This window comes from Sceloporus occidentalis, unplaced genomic scaffold, assembly GCF_023333645.1.
Source record: "Sceloporus occidentalis isolate IW3139 unplaced genomic scaffold, rSceOcc1.0.p SCAF_23, whole genome shotgun sequence".
Classification (NCBI taxonomy): domain Eukaryota; kingdom Metazoa; phylum Chordata; class Lepidosauria; order Squamata; family Phrynosomatidae; genus Sceloporus; species Sceloporus occidentalis.
The window spans coordinates 8,948,312-8,963,604 of NW_028317003.1; the positions used below are offsets into that span (position 1 = coordinate 8,948,312).

General features: G+C 37.9%; 1 protein-coding gene across 2 annotated transcripts; it reads right to left on the reverse strand.

The window, feature by feature from the left end:
- Positions 1-2,911: 2,911 nt before the first annotated feature.
- On the reverse strand, positions 2,912-15,023 carry LOC149300770 (nuclear receptor subfamily 1 group D member 2-like). 2 transcript variants are annotated; one of them, XM_089484857.1, is made up of 7 exons: positions 14,690-15,023; positions 14,027-14,115; positions 12,668-12,812; positions 7,629-8,299; positions 6,749-6,934; positions 5,934-6,144; positions 2,912-3,108 (listed from the first exon to the last, which is right to left on the reverse strand). In XM_089484857.1, exons 1-7 carry the CDS (start codon positions 15,021-15,023, stop codon positions 2,912-2,914), a joined length of 1,833 nt encoding a protein of 610 aa, XP_089340983.1. The 2 variants fall into 2 exon arrangements, with proteins under 2 accessions (XP_089340983.1, XP_089340984.1); XM_089484858.1 differs by having other exon boundaries at positions 14,027-14,108; positions 14,686-15,023.
- Positions 15,024-15,293: the final 270 nt, after the last annotated feature.

Genomic DNA, 15,293 nt, shown 5'->3' on the forward strand with positions numbered 1-15,293 from the left:
ATCTGCAAGGCTAAGGAAAGTTTTATTAGGAGTGTGCAGAAGGCAAGGGTCCAAACGATAGCCCCTATAACAGAGACATAAAAACTAACAAGATTAGAGGTAGGCTTTATCTAAAAGGACGGTGATGTTTTTTTCCTGTTGTTGTAAGCTCAATAGCAAAGAAATAAATAAAAGTAAGAGTAGGTATTAAACTATTAACAAATAAGCAGTTGTCATTGGAAACTGTGAAACTATAAGTATAGTAGAGTTCCTGGTTACTGATCACCTGCGGTGTTTGGTCTGTGAGTGGATTTCCAATCTAACGATATTAGCAGCACTTTGCTCTTTCTACCCAAAAATCTGTCTGTTTTTAGATTTGGGTTTTATATATAGCAGCTGTTTTATTAACCATCTATCCATGGCAAATGTGTTGTTTTTTTTAGATATAACCATTTGCTTCTATATATATACACAACAAAAAATCCTTAAAATTATACCAAATGGGTTCATTTCTGGTGGGCTGAATGTTATTAAATATGTAGCAGAACTTATGCAATTTTTCAGCTTATTCAGGGATCAGGGAAAAAAAATAATAAGGCCCATTAGGTCATCTCTGATTTAGATCATTGTCTTTGAAGAGGAAACTTTGTTATCCATAACACCAAGATGGCCATGTAAGGCAGATGATGTGTTGGACAAATGTTTTATTAAATAAAACTTTTATATTATTTTATTTAGAATGTTCTAGAATTCTGCAAAGGCCTAACATTTTTCAAAAAGATCCAAAAAGTGATCCTAGAACATAACACTTTGTATGGCACTTAACTGCTACAACATAAAAATAGCCGATAAAAAGGTTGTTAATAAGTTTTGCTCTCACACACAGACCCAATATTTCTGATCACGTGAGACGTCCGTCACACATAAAGTAAAGATTACACTAATGGGATCCTAGTGATGGGTGATTAAAGTCTAAAAATGTCTTGTTCTTTTTCGCAAAACAATATGTCAGGGATGTGTAACTATTTGCAAAAGAAACCTTATAAGTGTGTATAACAGACTGTACCCCAGCTTGTTCTGGAGTGAAATACATACATTTGTAACAAATTATTTAGCTATTCTGTTACGAGTGAAACAAGATATTTACCCAGTTGCACAGATTTCCAGTCAAAGAACCTGGCATGGCCTCAACAAAATGAATGAAAAACACTACCCAGGCACCTAAGGGGTTAACAGAAATGATGATACACATGGGATGACATATACAGAATAATGCTGGCGCAATGTTTTTACCACTAGAATTACTCTTTATAATGAATGCTTCCAGGCTATTCTATTACAATGACATGCTCCCAAAAACAGCCCTCTTGTAAAGGGTTGTAATCATTAACCCTTGTAGCTGCGTGTGAACCTCCTGCAGCCAAGAAGCCCTATAGATCATGGTAGAAATAAAAGTCTGTATGATGCTGCTACACTAATCATATGGTTACATGTGATACAGCTTTTTTCAGAGATACAGCCTGCAGCCTCCTTCCTTATAAATCAACCATTTGGTGCATTTGGAGATAGTTTATGCAGTCAACGAGTTACATGTACAGGTAAATGGTCACTGATCACCTACAAGAAAGCAGAGCATGTGGCTCAGGGATTTCATTTCAAATTTGTCACAGTATCGGGAATTAAAGGTTTTCCCTCTCCATCCCGATATAATACAAAAAGGTATATCTGTACCTTTAAAAACCGTGGAATGATTGGACGCTGCTTTTTTACCTTCGGTTTACCTGGAATTAGTATTGCGGTTACCTGCCCAACAGTCCTATATAGTATATATTTACAGCAGTGCCAACAAGAAGCAACTCTGCTCCAATAAACAAGCAGTATGTCGCAAGTGGCACTGGGAGGCTTTACAATTTCAGTGACCCGGTCTATCCCTCTGTAGTGTGTAGGAATTATTTGCCACAACCCTGGCACTCAAAAGGTTAAATGTCTTCAGCGCCTGCAGCATTATCAGTTTTAACATTTGTTTTTTTTAAACAAAAATATACAGTTCTTAAATTCATCATATTCAGTATTTTTACATTTTATAAATCTTAATCTTTTTTGTTTTTAATTATTTCTAGCAGCTTCCTCCACAGGTTAAAATATTGTGAGGATGCCAACATATATATATATATATTTCTCTTTAAACATTTTACCTATAGATATTTACAATCTCTAAACATATACATTTATCAGTAAAAGATGATAAAAACTTAAATACAGGAAAAAATTAAACACTCGTGTGCCAACAGATAATAACCCAAATGGTCTTAGTTTAGGCACATATGATTCCAAGCATAATACACCTTCTCAAATTATGACATAATGACTATACAGCGACACAACATTTGCTATCTGATGTCTATTCTAGACAGAATAGAATTATTGTATTCTACTAGAGATAAACCTGAATGCTTAGGGGGCATAATACACAACTATCTCACCGACCCTCTAAAGGTGCCATGCAGCTGTACTTGGTGATCATGTATAGATCATTAAAGTGCTTTAATGCCAATTATATATTTTTTGGTATATTCATATTTTGGTTCCTCCCAAGTTGGAGCAATATAAAAAAAACACTTTCCCAGTTCCAACACAACGCAAACTGCTTGCCTCTTCCAGCCAATTTTGGTTTATTGGATATCTACTCTGCTCTACAGTAAAGTCGATGGTGGCACGTTTCTCTGTTCTTTAGTTGGCATTTCCAAGCCACATATTGGGGGATCGTGTGCAAGGAGAATGTATAATGGCGTTGTAGGCACAAATGTGTTTGAGTTGGACTGGTTCTACACAAGTGGTTTTATGGTTGCCCAATTGCTAAAGAGAATTTGGCCTAATACTAACAGTATAGGTCTGTCACACAATATACAGTAGACATGACACATTAAGAGGCCTATGGGTGAATTTTGAAGGACAGAAGCTCCTCTGAGTGCATGTTATTGAGGGAACGCAGATCTGCCAACTTGAGTAGGAGTTTGGTAAAGGTTGAGGCCTCGTTGTGATGGTTTTTCATGATTAAAGTTCTAAGTGCGCGGATCAAAGTTTCTTGTAATGCTTCAACAGAGTTTACATTTTCAATACCAGATCGATCTAAAACAGAAAAACAAACATATTTTGACAAACTTATAAAATAAAGAAAGGTCATTAGAGTGCTTCTTTAAAAACATTTTAAACATTTTTGTATTGAAGGAATATTGCTATGCGAAGGTGTGTATTTCGGAGTCCAAAATGTAAAGGGCTGACATATGTAAGAATTCAGCAACAAGGAAAACATATAAAATTACTTTTTTTTTTTAATCCTTTGCATGGGTTATTCAATGGCCAATTTATTAATGTATTTTGAACACAAATGTAACATGCCGACACTTCAATACATGAATCACTGATCCACTGACCAGCGTGAAACATGCCCCCTAGTGGAAGTGTATAGAATTGCATTTGTTGGTCTACAGTTTCAGATACTGTTACAGTGAGCTCCTGATACCTTGGGACCATTAGACAACTCTCTTTTTTGTCTAATATTTTTTCATTAGTATTTTTACTTGAAAGCCACCAAAGGTTTAGCCACATGGTCTCTCACAAGCAGTACTCCACTGTAATTATGCATTTCATGGAAAAGGGAAGGGAACACCCAACGTTGGGCACCATGAGAACACAAAATAGTGTGATCATTCAAAAACAAAGTATAAATTAAATCAGATTTCAATTAGGGTACAAATGCACTATGGGAGAATAAAGAGAAGACAATGGGTAACACTTCCCCTCCCCCACTTAGTCAGGGAACCCCAAGGCTCAGTTCTACGACCCCTTCTGTTCTTTCTTTACATTACCTCACCTGGCAAACTAATCTCATCCTTTGGCTTTCAATACCACGTGTATGCTGATGACACCCAGATCTATCTATCCTGTCCCGATCTGCCTTGCCTCTGTCTCTACCTGGGTGTCTCTTAAAAGCTGAACTCCTCATATTCCCTCCATCCAATGCTAACATCCCCTCATCAATTTCCCTCAATGTCAATTCTGCAATCCCCCCAAGCTTGCTGCCTTGAGTTTTTATCTCTTACAGATATTCCAGAGCTGGTTTGCCTTTAGTAAATGTTTCACTGGAAGATGGGTATCTCTGACATAATCATTTTCAATGTAGGGCTATCACAATGCTTGAGGGTTCATGTTTGTGACATCATCAGTTTCACTAAGCCACTGACAGCTTCTATGTAATATCATTATGACCTGTGTCTGTGTTCATTGCGAAGAGAAAGGTTTCTGAAGCAGCAGGAAGGGTAAATGTTTTAACCCTGAATATTATTATTAAGCAATTTGCAACCAGCAGTAGGAAATGCATGTTGAGGGTGTCTCTGTTTGGGTGATTAACGCAGTAACATTTCTTCCTAATACACATCTCACGTATTAAATCCTCAGACTATTAACTGCTGCATCTTGATTGAAAAAAATCACTGTGACCCCACAGGGCTTGTTGCTTGCTGTCTTCTATTAAGTTTACCCTGTGAATTACCCATGTTTATTTTTTTAATTAAATTAATAATTCTCTTTTTCAGGCGCTAAACCAGGTATTTGTTTCTGGGGCCCGTAGATACAGGGACCTCTGTTAATTATAAAATAATTTCTGAAAATAGAGTAGAATAGATTTTAAAAAGTGACTAAGACAAACAAAAGTTGGTAACTTTAAGCATGAATAAACTATAGTTACTGCATTTCATATTACTATATACATTTTAATATAAAAAATTGGGGACCTGCTTACACTTGCATTACCCTCCTAAGCAGGTGTTTGTGTGCAAATGTAAAACGACAGCAGAAGGGGATACTAATCTTACCATAAATGTACCATATTACCATAAAAGTTTGAATGACAGAATCCACTGCATGTAAGTATGACACATTACATATGCACTGTGCTTGCTACAGAAACAGCTAGCAAATGTATGTATGTATGTATGTATGTATGTAAATATATATACGTTCTGTCATTTGGTTATATCTCAACCACTTTCCATTTTTCACCTCCAGGCCCGTCATTTACGTCACCCCACTCTCCCCTTCTCTAATACCATCACTTGTTTCAAGTTATAACCTCTGTCATGTTGATTAGTATTGCTTCAGACCTGATGAAGAGAGGATAACTCTGGAAAGCCTGTCTTTTAAATATTATGTTAGTCCAATAAAAAAGGTATCACCGCAAACTATGCAATACTCTTGTTTTTTTGACATCGTGTCTACGAAACTAATGTGGATAAACCCATTTACATACATATATATCTATATATATACACATATATCCACACTCAACCAGACATGCAATTGTACACACAAAATCATGTGCAGCCCACCTAGCAGCAATGTCTGTAGTTTTTATCTACGTTCGCTTTAGGGATAACGGGTGGGGGATTTTTACCCATGCATGTTCTAGCCAGTTGGCTGGCACAGTGTATAGGCAGAATGTTTGGTTCACTTAATTGTACGTTAAGTTGACTGCCTGCGATTTATCAATCAGGGTGGATAAAAGCTCCACAGAAAAGAAAACACAGTTGAGTACGGAGGTGGACAGTTTGAGCCTCTTCATATCTTCACACCATAGTTCAGCTTTCCCAGCTAACCGGGAATAGCAGTGCACTTGTCACAATATTCCACTGAAGACATGCCTCTGTTCATTATGAAGACATATTATGAAGTACGTGTGTCAGACTTAAAAATGGTGAAGGACATGCCAGGAAGAGTAGATGCTCAGACCCAGTACAATTTAATTGGCTGCTGTTGCCCGTTTCAAGCTTATAAGGTTTACCTTGGTTTGTTAATTTTACCAGACAGAGGATATGTGGACATTTATTGCAAGATGACATGCTGTGAAATGAATAACAATGGACATTAATCACAGAAAGTATCTTTTTTTTGCTTACCAGCAGAAACCAGGACAACTGCTGTAAACAAGCTCATTTCTTCCTCACTAAGTTGGAGAGCACTGAGTTTCTCACTAAAGTCAAACACTGAGTTCAGAAGATCTCCAGCTCCCATCGTGCGCAACTCATCCACACTGTACTTCTTCCCACTGAGAAAGGTAACAGTACGTTCCTTTGCGTCAAACAGTGACGCAAACCGTACCATCAATACCTGATAAAAGAAAAAATAGATGACTGTAAGATGTTTGTTTAAAAAAACAAAAAAAGAAAATTCCTACTGATTGCTGGAGACAATTCAGATCTAGGGGAAATATGATTAAATATTCCTCCAAAATAAAAATAAAGCACTTACCTGACAGCAGCCCTCCTCCTCCATGGTCTATTCTATTCTTGCCACTGAATGACAGCTTGAAGCATTCAATCAGTGGCAGGAAAGTGATCCCACTGAAATCAATGGCAGCCCCTTCCACGCACGGACACGTGGCTTCACTGCGCCTGGAGCGGACTGGAAGCTCGTATATCATGTGCATGGAGATGTGCTCGCCTGAACACATCTCCTCCAGTGCATTTAGATGGGGGAAATGGACTAATGCACACAATTGTCTAGGTAGCACGGCTATAATGTGCGTTAAAGTGCATGTAATGGTCAGAGTGTATCTTTAACAAAACAGTGTGGCTCTTTTTTTTAACTTCTTTTACACCACAAGTTTAACAATAAAAACACAACACTAAATTTACCTCTCAAGACTTCAAATCCTGACTTAGTGTCCAGACCCAATTATAAAGCTTTATACATTATAGCAGAAGCAACTTACCTCAAATGTTCCAGCCTTCAGAAGGTTGACCTGGTCATGCTGTGAAAGATCTTTAAATCCTGGAATGCGCTTGGCAAACTCCACTACCTCCTTTACAACAGGTGTAAAACTCATTGAAAACTCCTCCCAGATTTGAGTACCAGATTTATTTGGGTTCATGAAAGGAGACATGCTCATTGGACAGACCTGCAGATTACAAAAAAAAACATTTTAAGAGACAGATATTGGCTACATTTATAATAAAAAGCAAGCAAAGTGCCGCTAAATATGAAACAGGCCAACCTTGCCGAAAGGCACGCTAGCCTGAGTATGTTCTATCAAATGTAATGCGGGTAAGCGGCTCTGCAGAGTTTAATATTAAAACGCTCTGCTGCGGATGACGAGGCCAGGGAGAGTATTTAGAAGAGCCACGTGAAAAACAAAACTACTTGGCTACTCTTTCAAATGAACAATTGGGATTTTGAGAAAATGTTATGCATTTTTGAGCACATGCTGGAAGTACTGACAATTTTTTTATGTACTTTTTTTATTTTTTTTTTAACATGGCTTATTTACCTTTTATTAATGTGTAAATATTTCTTGCCATACTTGTTGCAGATAAATCCAGTTGCAATGTTCTAATAAGTTACGGCTAATAGTAGCCGTCTTACTTGCTAGTATACATTTTAAGAGTCAACAATAGTGAGATCATTACTTATAAAGCGATATATAAACTGGAATATTAATCCCTGATTATAAACTACTTGCATACATTTCTTATTTAGAGAACAAATCCCCTATAAATAAAGCACCGGCTGTTTTTAAATGAAAATGGTGGGTTAGAACAGAAAAAAATGCAGTATATTCCCATGCCCCAAACTATCAATGAAAAATGTTGTACCAGATGCATTCTCCGTCCTCTGTTGCACGTGTAGCCATTCATGGTGTTGTTATGAGATGTATCAAATACTGATGCTTTACTGCACCCTTTGTGGGAGGACCCGTGTGAAAAGTTGATGCTGTGACCATTGACGAAACTAATGGAACGTCCACTCTGATAATCCTTATTCCTGTTATTGTTGTGCCCATTCAGATGCTTCTGGTATTCGTTCAAATGATAATGAGCAGAATTATGTGGTTTATTGGTATATTCGTTGTTGTTGTGGTTGACACCATAATTGACTTCTTCTTTCTTTCTTTGTGCTTCAGCTGGAATTTCAGAGGCTTCTTGATTATACATGAAGGTCTCCCTATGAGCCCTGGTTACAGTACCAATAACATCTTCTTTGCTAGGATCGAAAGTTGGAGGTGGTGGTGGAGGAGGTAGTGTGTGCTGGGGAGCAGGAGGTGGAGGAGTGAGGTTTTCTGGAAAACACTGAGCTTTCGGTCCTGATTTCTCTTCTACCGCATGTGGGACTGCTGGCAAAAACGATGTGGGTGTCTGAGACTCTGGCATTGCTTCATGAAGAACTGGGCCTCTGAACTGGCTGTTCATCATGGTTTTCATGGCACTCTGCATTTCTATCAGCATTCGCTGCTTCTCACGCTTTGGGATGCGTCCAAAACGAACAGCTGTTGCATAAAAGATAAAGTCAGAAATAGCTAACTGTATTGACATCAATGTTGATGAAAATCATGAAAGTCTACTCTCATGGTTTTGGTACAAGTTTTACGAGACTGGACTAACAACATGGTGACTCTAAACAACTCTATCAATCTACTTAGCAAGGTTATTTAATGATTTTATGTTACGGAATTCCAGCTAGAACAATTCTAATAGGAACACAGAGATAAAGTAGATAATTTATTTAACCCCTTCGTGACAAAGGCTGATTTTACTTTTTGTACCCTTCGTGACAATGGCCGTTTTAACATTTCTGCACTGCTCGTGTTTAGCTGTAATTTTCTTCTTTCCCGTTTACTGAACCCACACACATTAGATATTGTTTTTTTCAGTACAAGAAGGGCTTTCTTTAGATGACATTGTTTTGATTGTATCATATTATTTACTATTAAAAAAAGTATAAAATATGGTGAAACATTTAGAAAAAAAATTACTGTTTCTAACTTTTAGTTGAAAAATCTTTTACTCATCTATAAAAGGTAATAAAAAAACCTGCTAAGTAGATTCTACTATTTGTCCTGAGTTTTGAAATACCCAATGTTTTTATGTTTTTTTGCTTTTTTCTGCACATTATGGAGCAATAAGTACAGGTAGCGTTTTGCTATTTCAAAGCCATTTTTTCCAAATCTGGTAATTCTTCCCCCCATGTGCCATTTCGGGTATCTTTGAAGCCGGCCAATGCAATTTACCCCATAAAGTCATATATTTTTGAAAACTAGACAGCCCAGGGTATTCCAAATGCTAGTATTTTAACCCTTTCCAAGCACTTATTCTACCATCAGCCTTTGTCAAACTTTATGGTAGTAATTTTTTTGCATTTGTTTTTTCACACACATTTTACTTCAGGTATGAATTAAAAAGTTCTTGTATATGTCAGTATCATAAAACACCCCAATATGTGTTTAGCAACATCTCCTGAGTACAGCGATACCTCACATGAATGATTTTGCCTGGCTGTTTGGGGGCAAAAGGGCCACATTTGGGGCATGCACATTTTTCAATGTTGAACTTTGGCATTTGGGGATCCACTGCCCATGTCCTATTTGGTACATCTTTGAGCCGGGCCATTTCAGTGTGCCCAATAAAGCTATATATTTTTGAAAACTAGACACCCCAGGGTATTTCAAATGCTAGTATTTTAACTCTTTCCATGCACCATATCTACCACCAGTCTTTGTCAAACTTTGTGGTAGTAATTTTTTTGCATTTGTTTTGTCACACACATTTTACTTCAGGTATGAATTAAAAATTTCTCGTATATGTCACTATAACAAAACACCCCAATATGTGTTCAGCAACATCTCCTGAGCGCAGTGATACCCCACATGAATGATTTTGCCTGGCTGTTTGGGGGCAAAAGGGCCACATTTGGGGCATGCACATTTTTCAATGTTGAACTTTGGCATTTGGGGATCCACTGCCCATGCCCTATTTGGTACATCTTTGAGCCGGGCCATTTCAGTGTGCCCAACAAAACCATATATTTTTGCAAACTACAGCCACAGGGTATTTTAACTCTTTGCATGCACACATTTTACCACCAGCATTTTTTCAAAGTTTGCAGTAGTATTCTTTTGTGTGTATTTTTCCCCCACACACCTACTTTATGTATGAATTTAAAGCTCCTGGTATATGCCGCTGTCACACGACAACAATATGTGTTCAGCACGTGTGGCCATCCTTCCCCCCGTGTTAATTGGGACCTTGTTGAACCCGGCCAATTCAATTTACCCCATGAAATCATACATTTTTTAAAAGTAGACACCTCATGGGCATTTAATATGCCAGTATTTTAACTCTTTCCATGCGAGAATTGTTTTAAGATAATATGCTAATTTTAGGACTTTATATATATATATATATATATATTTTTTTTTTGCCTTTTTTTAAAAAAAATGTAAAAAAATTTTTCAACTTGAAGGTTCCCCTGATAGTGACATCAGTGGGAAATTATTTTTACATTTTACTGGTTTTTTTTACTATTTTTTTCTAATTATTATTAATTTTATTTTATTTTTAATTTATTTTTACTAATCACACTGTGATTAGAAAGCTGGGCTCCATTGACTTGCATGGTTGAATGCAGTACCTGTATTCAACCTGCAAGTGGAGCCAGAGTTCTCTAGAGGGTCTGGAGACCGTCTAGCGAACTTTTTCATCTTTATTGTTTTTTTTCCCGGGCCGCCGCCATCTTGCTGATGGCGAAGATCACCGGCAGCTGCGGCTGTGACCGCTCTCCGGAGCGGTGACAGTCCATCCCAAGGTAAGTGTTTGGTGTCGCTGGATGCCTCCTGATCGAGATCGTTGATCGCCTCCTAAACGCTTTTAAAACGGGCGTCCGCCACCATACAAAGTATGGCGGATGTTGACGCCCCGGGGAGGGGCCAGAGATGGCCCCTTTGTGCCGATCATGGCGTTGCTGAATGCCTCGAGGTCGAGGCATTACAGCAAAGCCGTTTCGGTGCAGAAAGCGAAAATAGATCGCTTTCTGCACCCGTTTAAAGACGTGCCGGTCCTGGCACGTCAATTGTCGTTAACGACTTGAATTTCGGTGACGTGCCCGGACCGGCAATTGTCATCAAGGGGTTAAAGCCTTTGAAGCCAAATAAACTTACAGTATTATCTGTAACAAGGTAAGGGAGGTATTATTATCTGTGTCAAGGTAAAGGGTCATCATGGCATATGTGGAGTGATGAAAAGCTAGACAACCAGGAGGCTGGCACCCCCCAGTGCCACAACCAGAGCCACTAGGCCTGTGGGCAGCTGCCTCACAGAATCTGAGCGCCAGGATATGATGTCATTTCCGGCGCTCAGACATAGGAAGCGTGTGCGAACTGAGGAAGAGAACCAGGTAGGAGTGTGTGTAAATATGTTAGTGTCTGTATACGAGTTAGTACGTTAGTGTCTGTGTAAAAACAGTGTCTGTGTGCGAGTTAGTATGTTAGTGTGTGAGTATGGAAGTATGTTACTGCATGTATGGAAGTATGTTAGTGTGTGTGTAAGAATGTTAGTGTCTGTGTGTGGACATATTTTAGTTTGTAAAATAAGATAAGCAAGTTTAAAAAAATATCAAAAGCACATATGTATAAATTTAGATTGAAAGCTCTTAGGGGGGGCCTCAAAAGCCCACCATTCCTGACTGGAACTTTGTATAAAAGAACCATAAAGCTAGATTCAAGCTCATAAGCAGGGTTCTCATCTCCTCATGTGTCTGTATGTATTAATCTATATTTGTTGTTTGTGTAACTAACCCATTTAAATTGTACATTGCTGTGTAATGTGTTGGCACTTAATAAATAAAAGGTAATATGTTTGTTTACGTGTATGTAAATGTGAAGTTGTGAGTATGTGTGTATATATATAAAAAATGATTGTCTAGGTATATGTTATTGTATAAAATAATGTAAGCAAGCGTAAAAGGAAACAGTTTACACACAGTTAACACAGGGGCTGTAGGGACAAGGCCTGGGGGCTAGGGGTTATGATACTGGCCTGAGGGAAAATGATATAAAAGGGGGTAGGGGATCTGAGACGTGACATTCTATCTGACAGAAGGCTGCGGGTAAAGCATATGAAAGGGGGATCTGAGAGTGGGCTGGGGATATAACAAAGGACATGACGGGGCAAAGGGATTTGAATGGATTCCGGGGCAAGGGATACGATAGAGGGCAAATAATGTGAGTTGTTTAATAAGACAAAGATAGAGCGAGACAAAGTAGATGAAAAATAATTTTAATAAAAGAGAAAAGGATGTAGTAAAGAATGAGTGATTAAAAAAAAAAAAAAAAAAAAAAAAAAAAAAGATATGAGGGAAGAGTAAATTGGGAGGGATAAAAAAAGGAGGAAAAAGTTAAGGAGAGGGTTAATAAAATCAAATACGAGGATATATATAGAAGAGAGGCTAGAATAGCTGAGTTGGCAAGAGTTCCAACTCAGCTATTATTCCAACTATTTGCTTAATGATTTTTTATGTTTTCAAGCTTATGGCTGTAATAATGTAATACAAAATAATTTCATTAAGTTATTTAAATAAATTCTGTATTTTACTAGATGTTTAATCTGATTTATTTATAATTGTGTTTACTGCGGGGGGGAAAAAAAAAAAGAGTAGCCCTAAAAGATATCTTACACCAGGACCCTTAGCTCACGAGTTCTGCCACTGTAAAGTAGCACCGCTTTTTAGCTCCTGTCTTTTCTTACTTTTTCTCGGTAAAAGGTCAGGGCACAGAAACAGAGAAGAAGAACAAAGATGTAAAGTGATGGTATGGTGGTTACACAGAGCTATGTTTTAGTGTGAAAACCTGTAGTTAACATACCGTCCCTGGACATGCCAACAGACAAACACTTTTTGAAGCGACATTGCTGACATCGATTACGGTTCATCCTCATGATTGAACAACTTTCATTCTTGAGGCACTTTTTGTACTGGATGTTTTGTTGAATGCTTCGCCTGAAAAAACCCTTAAAAAACATAAGCACAAATAATTACTTTTATTGTTATATTTCCCCATTGAAGTCATTAACTCCTTCAACACGCAAGGTTTTTCATGCCTCATTTAACACAGCTATATGTCGATTTAACCATTCTTCCCCTTATATTATAAAGGAGTACATTACAGTTTCAAAACTGTTACATTTCTACATTTGGTATGCTGGGTTTATAACTCTAGTTTTCAACAAAAAAAACAAAAATACCCACAAAAGTATACAGTTCTGTAAAGCAGACAAGCCAGAGTATTTCATCAGGGGCATTTGGATGCTTTTTTATGCAGCCATTTGGCCACTCTCTACCTGAATGCTTTAAACTAAGAAAAATATTTTTTTTTTAGCCCTCACCTACTCTGTCCCCAATTCCTTCTAGCCACCCACCAAAACCTGAACTACAGGTATAATACAAAAAATATTTTTGCCCCCGCCCTAGCCTACTCTGTTACTAATTCCATCAGGTCACCCACAAATCTAAAACTTTACTAGCTAAAATCTTATTAAAATGATTGTATTAAAATAATAATGATTTTGGTAAGAATCGGGGTGGTGGATGGGATGGAGGTGTTCAATGGGCTACATGGGATACGTAAGTCGAGACTAAGTACGGTACTATTTTTCATAGAAACCACCAACTGATGCTCTCTCTCTCGCCACAGATCATAAAGATGGCAAAGAGGCACAGTAGCTGACGAAAAATTTTCATTAACATGATCACATGACTGAATGAGCCGACTGCAGGGTCGATATGAACTCAGATATTTAGATGTATTGATCTTAGATATTTAGTTAAAATATATGGGCAAAATCCATTGAATCCTCCTTCTTCTCAACTCATCTTTAATAAGGCAATCTGAACCAAACAACAACCATTACCATTTTAACAGGAAAGAATGATTATGCACAGGGAAAACTGGAACTTAATATGGCTGCTCCCACAGTATACAAATAACTGAAAGATTAACAGGCGAGCAACACGTCTGCGTTAAAGATTACATTTTAAACTGCGGATATTAGAAAATAATCAAAATGACAAATATTGCAGGACTGTTCTACCTATCATGTTAGGGTTTGCATTAGTATTAGAATTTTTGCATTATTTTAGAATTCTGTATCATGCCAACTTCCTTAAACCAATATAGAATATTTTGGATAGTGTTACTAATTATAAAATATAAGTTTACAGTTACCTTGCAGCCTTCACAAGCGTGAACTCCGTAGTGAAACCCAGAAGCTACATCCCCGCACACCTTACACAGGAGAATCATGCCGCTGAATTCTGTGGATATCAGACAAAAAGGTCATATCTGATCTATAAAGTGTGTTACTAAGATAGTGATTGTAACCACTTGGACTAATTCCCTGCACTGATTAGAGGATGAACCAGAAAATAAAGACTTTCAAAAGCAACATGTAGTTAACATGATACCAATGCAACCCTGCAAAGGAAAAATAGCTACCCGATAAAAAAACAAGAACAGATCTTCTCAGATATCTACACTTTGGATATTTTTTGTGTGTGTGTATATATATATATACTGTTAACATTTTACAATGTACGTGTAGAAATCTATATAAATGTAGCTCATAATGATACCTTCTCCTATTCTAAAAAGTGGTGTATAAAACAGCTGTCATGGGGAGCCCATACTAGTTAAATGTTACTTGTAAATGCAAGGTACAATTTCTATTTGTCTCTTCCTTGAACTGCACTGGAACTTCTGAAGAGCTTCTGTGCATAATATTTTTAGAAAAGTGTACATTCTGTAAGATCCTTCACACTTGAGATTTGTAGTTTGTTTTTTTAAACACATCTAAGAATATAAATACAAACATACAGAAGGGTTACTTACTGGATGTCAGTCCTCCTTGGGCTTTGGTCAGGATTGCTGCACTCGTGTAGGTCGTCTTGATACACAGTGTGTCGACCGGTTGATTCCTCTGTGATTCCTCCAGGCTGGAGATGATGCTCCCACAAGAAAGGTCACTTTTTCTGGCACTGCCTCCACCATTTCCACTGCTACCACCGCTGCTCCCCTCAGAAGCAGAGCTACTGGGAGAGGAGGGCAAAGAGGAGGCTGACGACTGGAAACTACTGTTGGAGCTGTCGCTGTGGCAGGAGGAAGGGCTGGAGGCTGAGCTTGAGGAGCTGATGTAAGTGATGACACCACCTATAGAAGAAGACATTTGGTACTTTAAGCCCACATGCAACCACATGTGCCAATGACTGTGTGACCGATTTAACCCCTATTTGTCACTTGGTACCCTGAAAAATAAGCATTGTGCCTTGGCTGAATTTATAAGCAAAATTGCTGCAACATGAAAGGTTCTAACGACAATGAAGTTATGTTTCAACATCTGAAGTGCCATATGATGCATGTTATTTTGCATCAACACATAATGTTCAAAACTATACATATTGCCCTGGTAGCCATTAACTTTTATTTTAGGCACGGT

What these genes read in the sequence shown, in the direction of transcription:
- LOC149300770 (XM_089484857.1), bottom strand. Translation starts at nt 15,023, where the DNA reads ATGTCTTCTTCTATAGGTGGTGTCATCACTTACATCAGCTCCTCAAGC. An exon ending in TGTTGGCATGTCCAGGGACG is followed by an intron (nt 8,300 to 12,667) that starts GTATGTTAACTA and finishes TTTATGCAACAG; the next exon opens with CTGTTCGTTTTGGACGCATC. An exon ending in TGAAGGCTGGAACATTTGAG is followed by an intron (nt 6,145 to 6,748) that starts GTAAGTTGCTTC and finishes TTCTTTTATCAG; the next exon opens with GTATTGATGGTACGGTTTGC.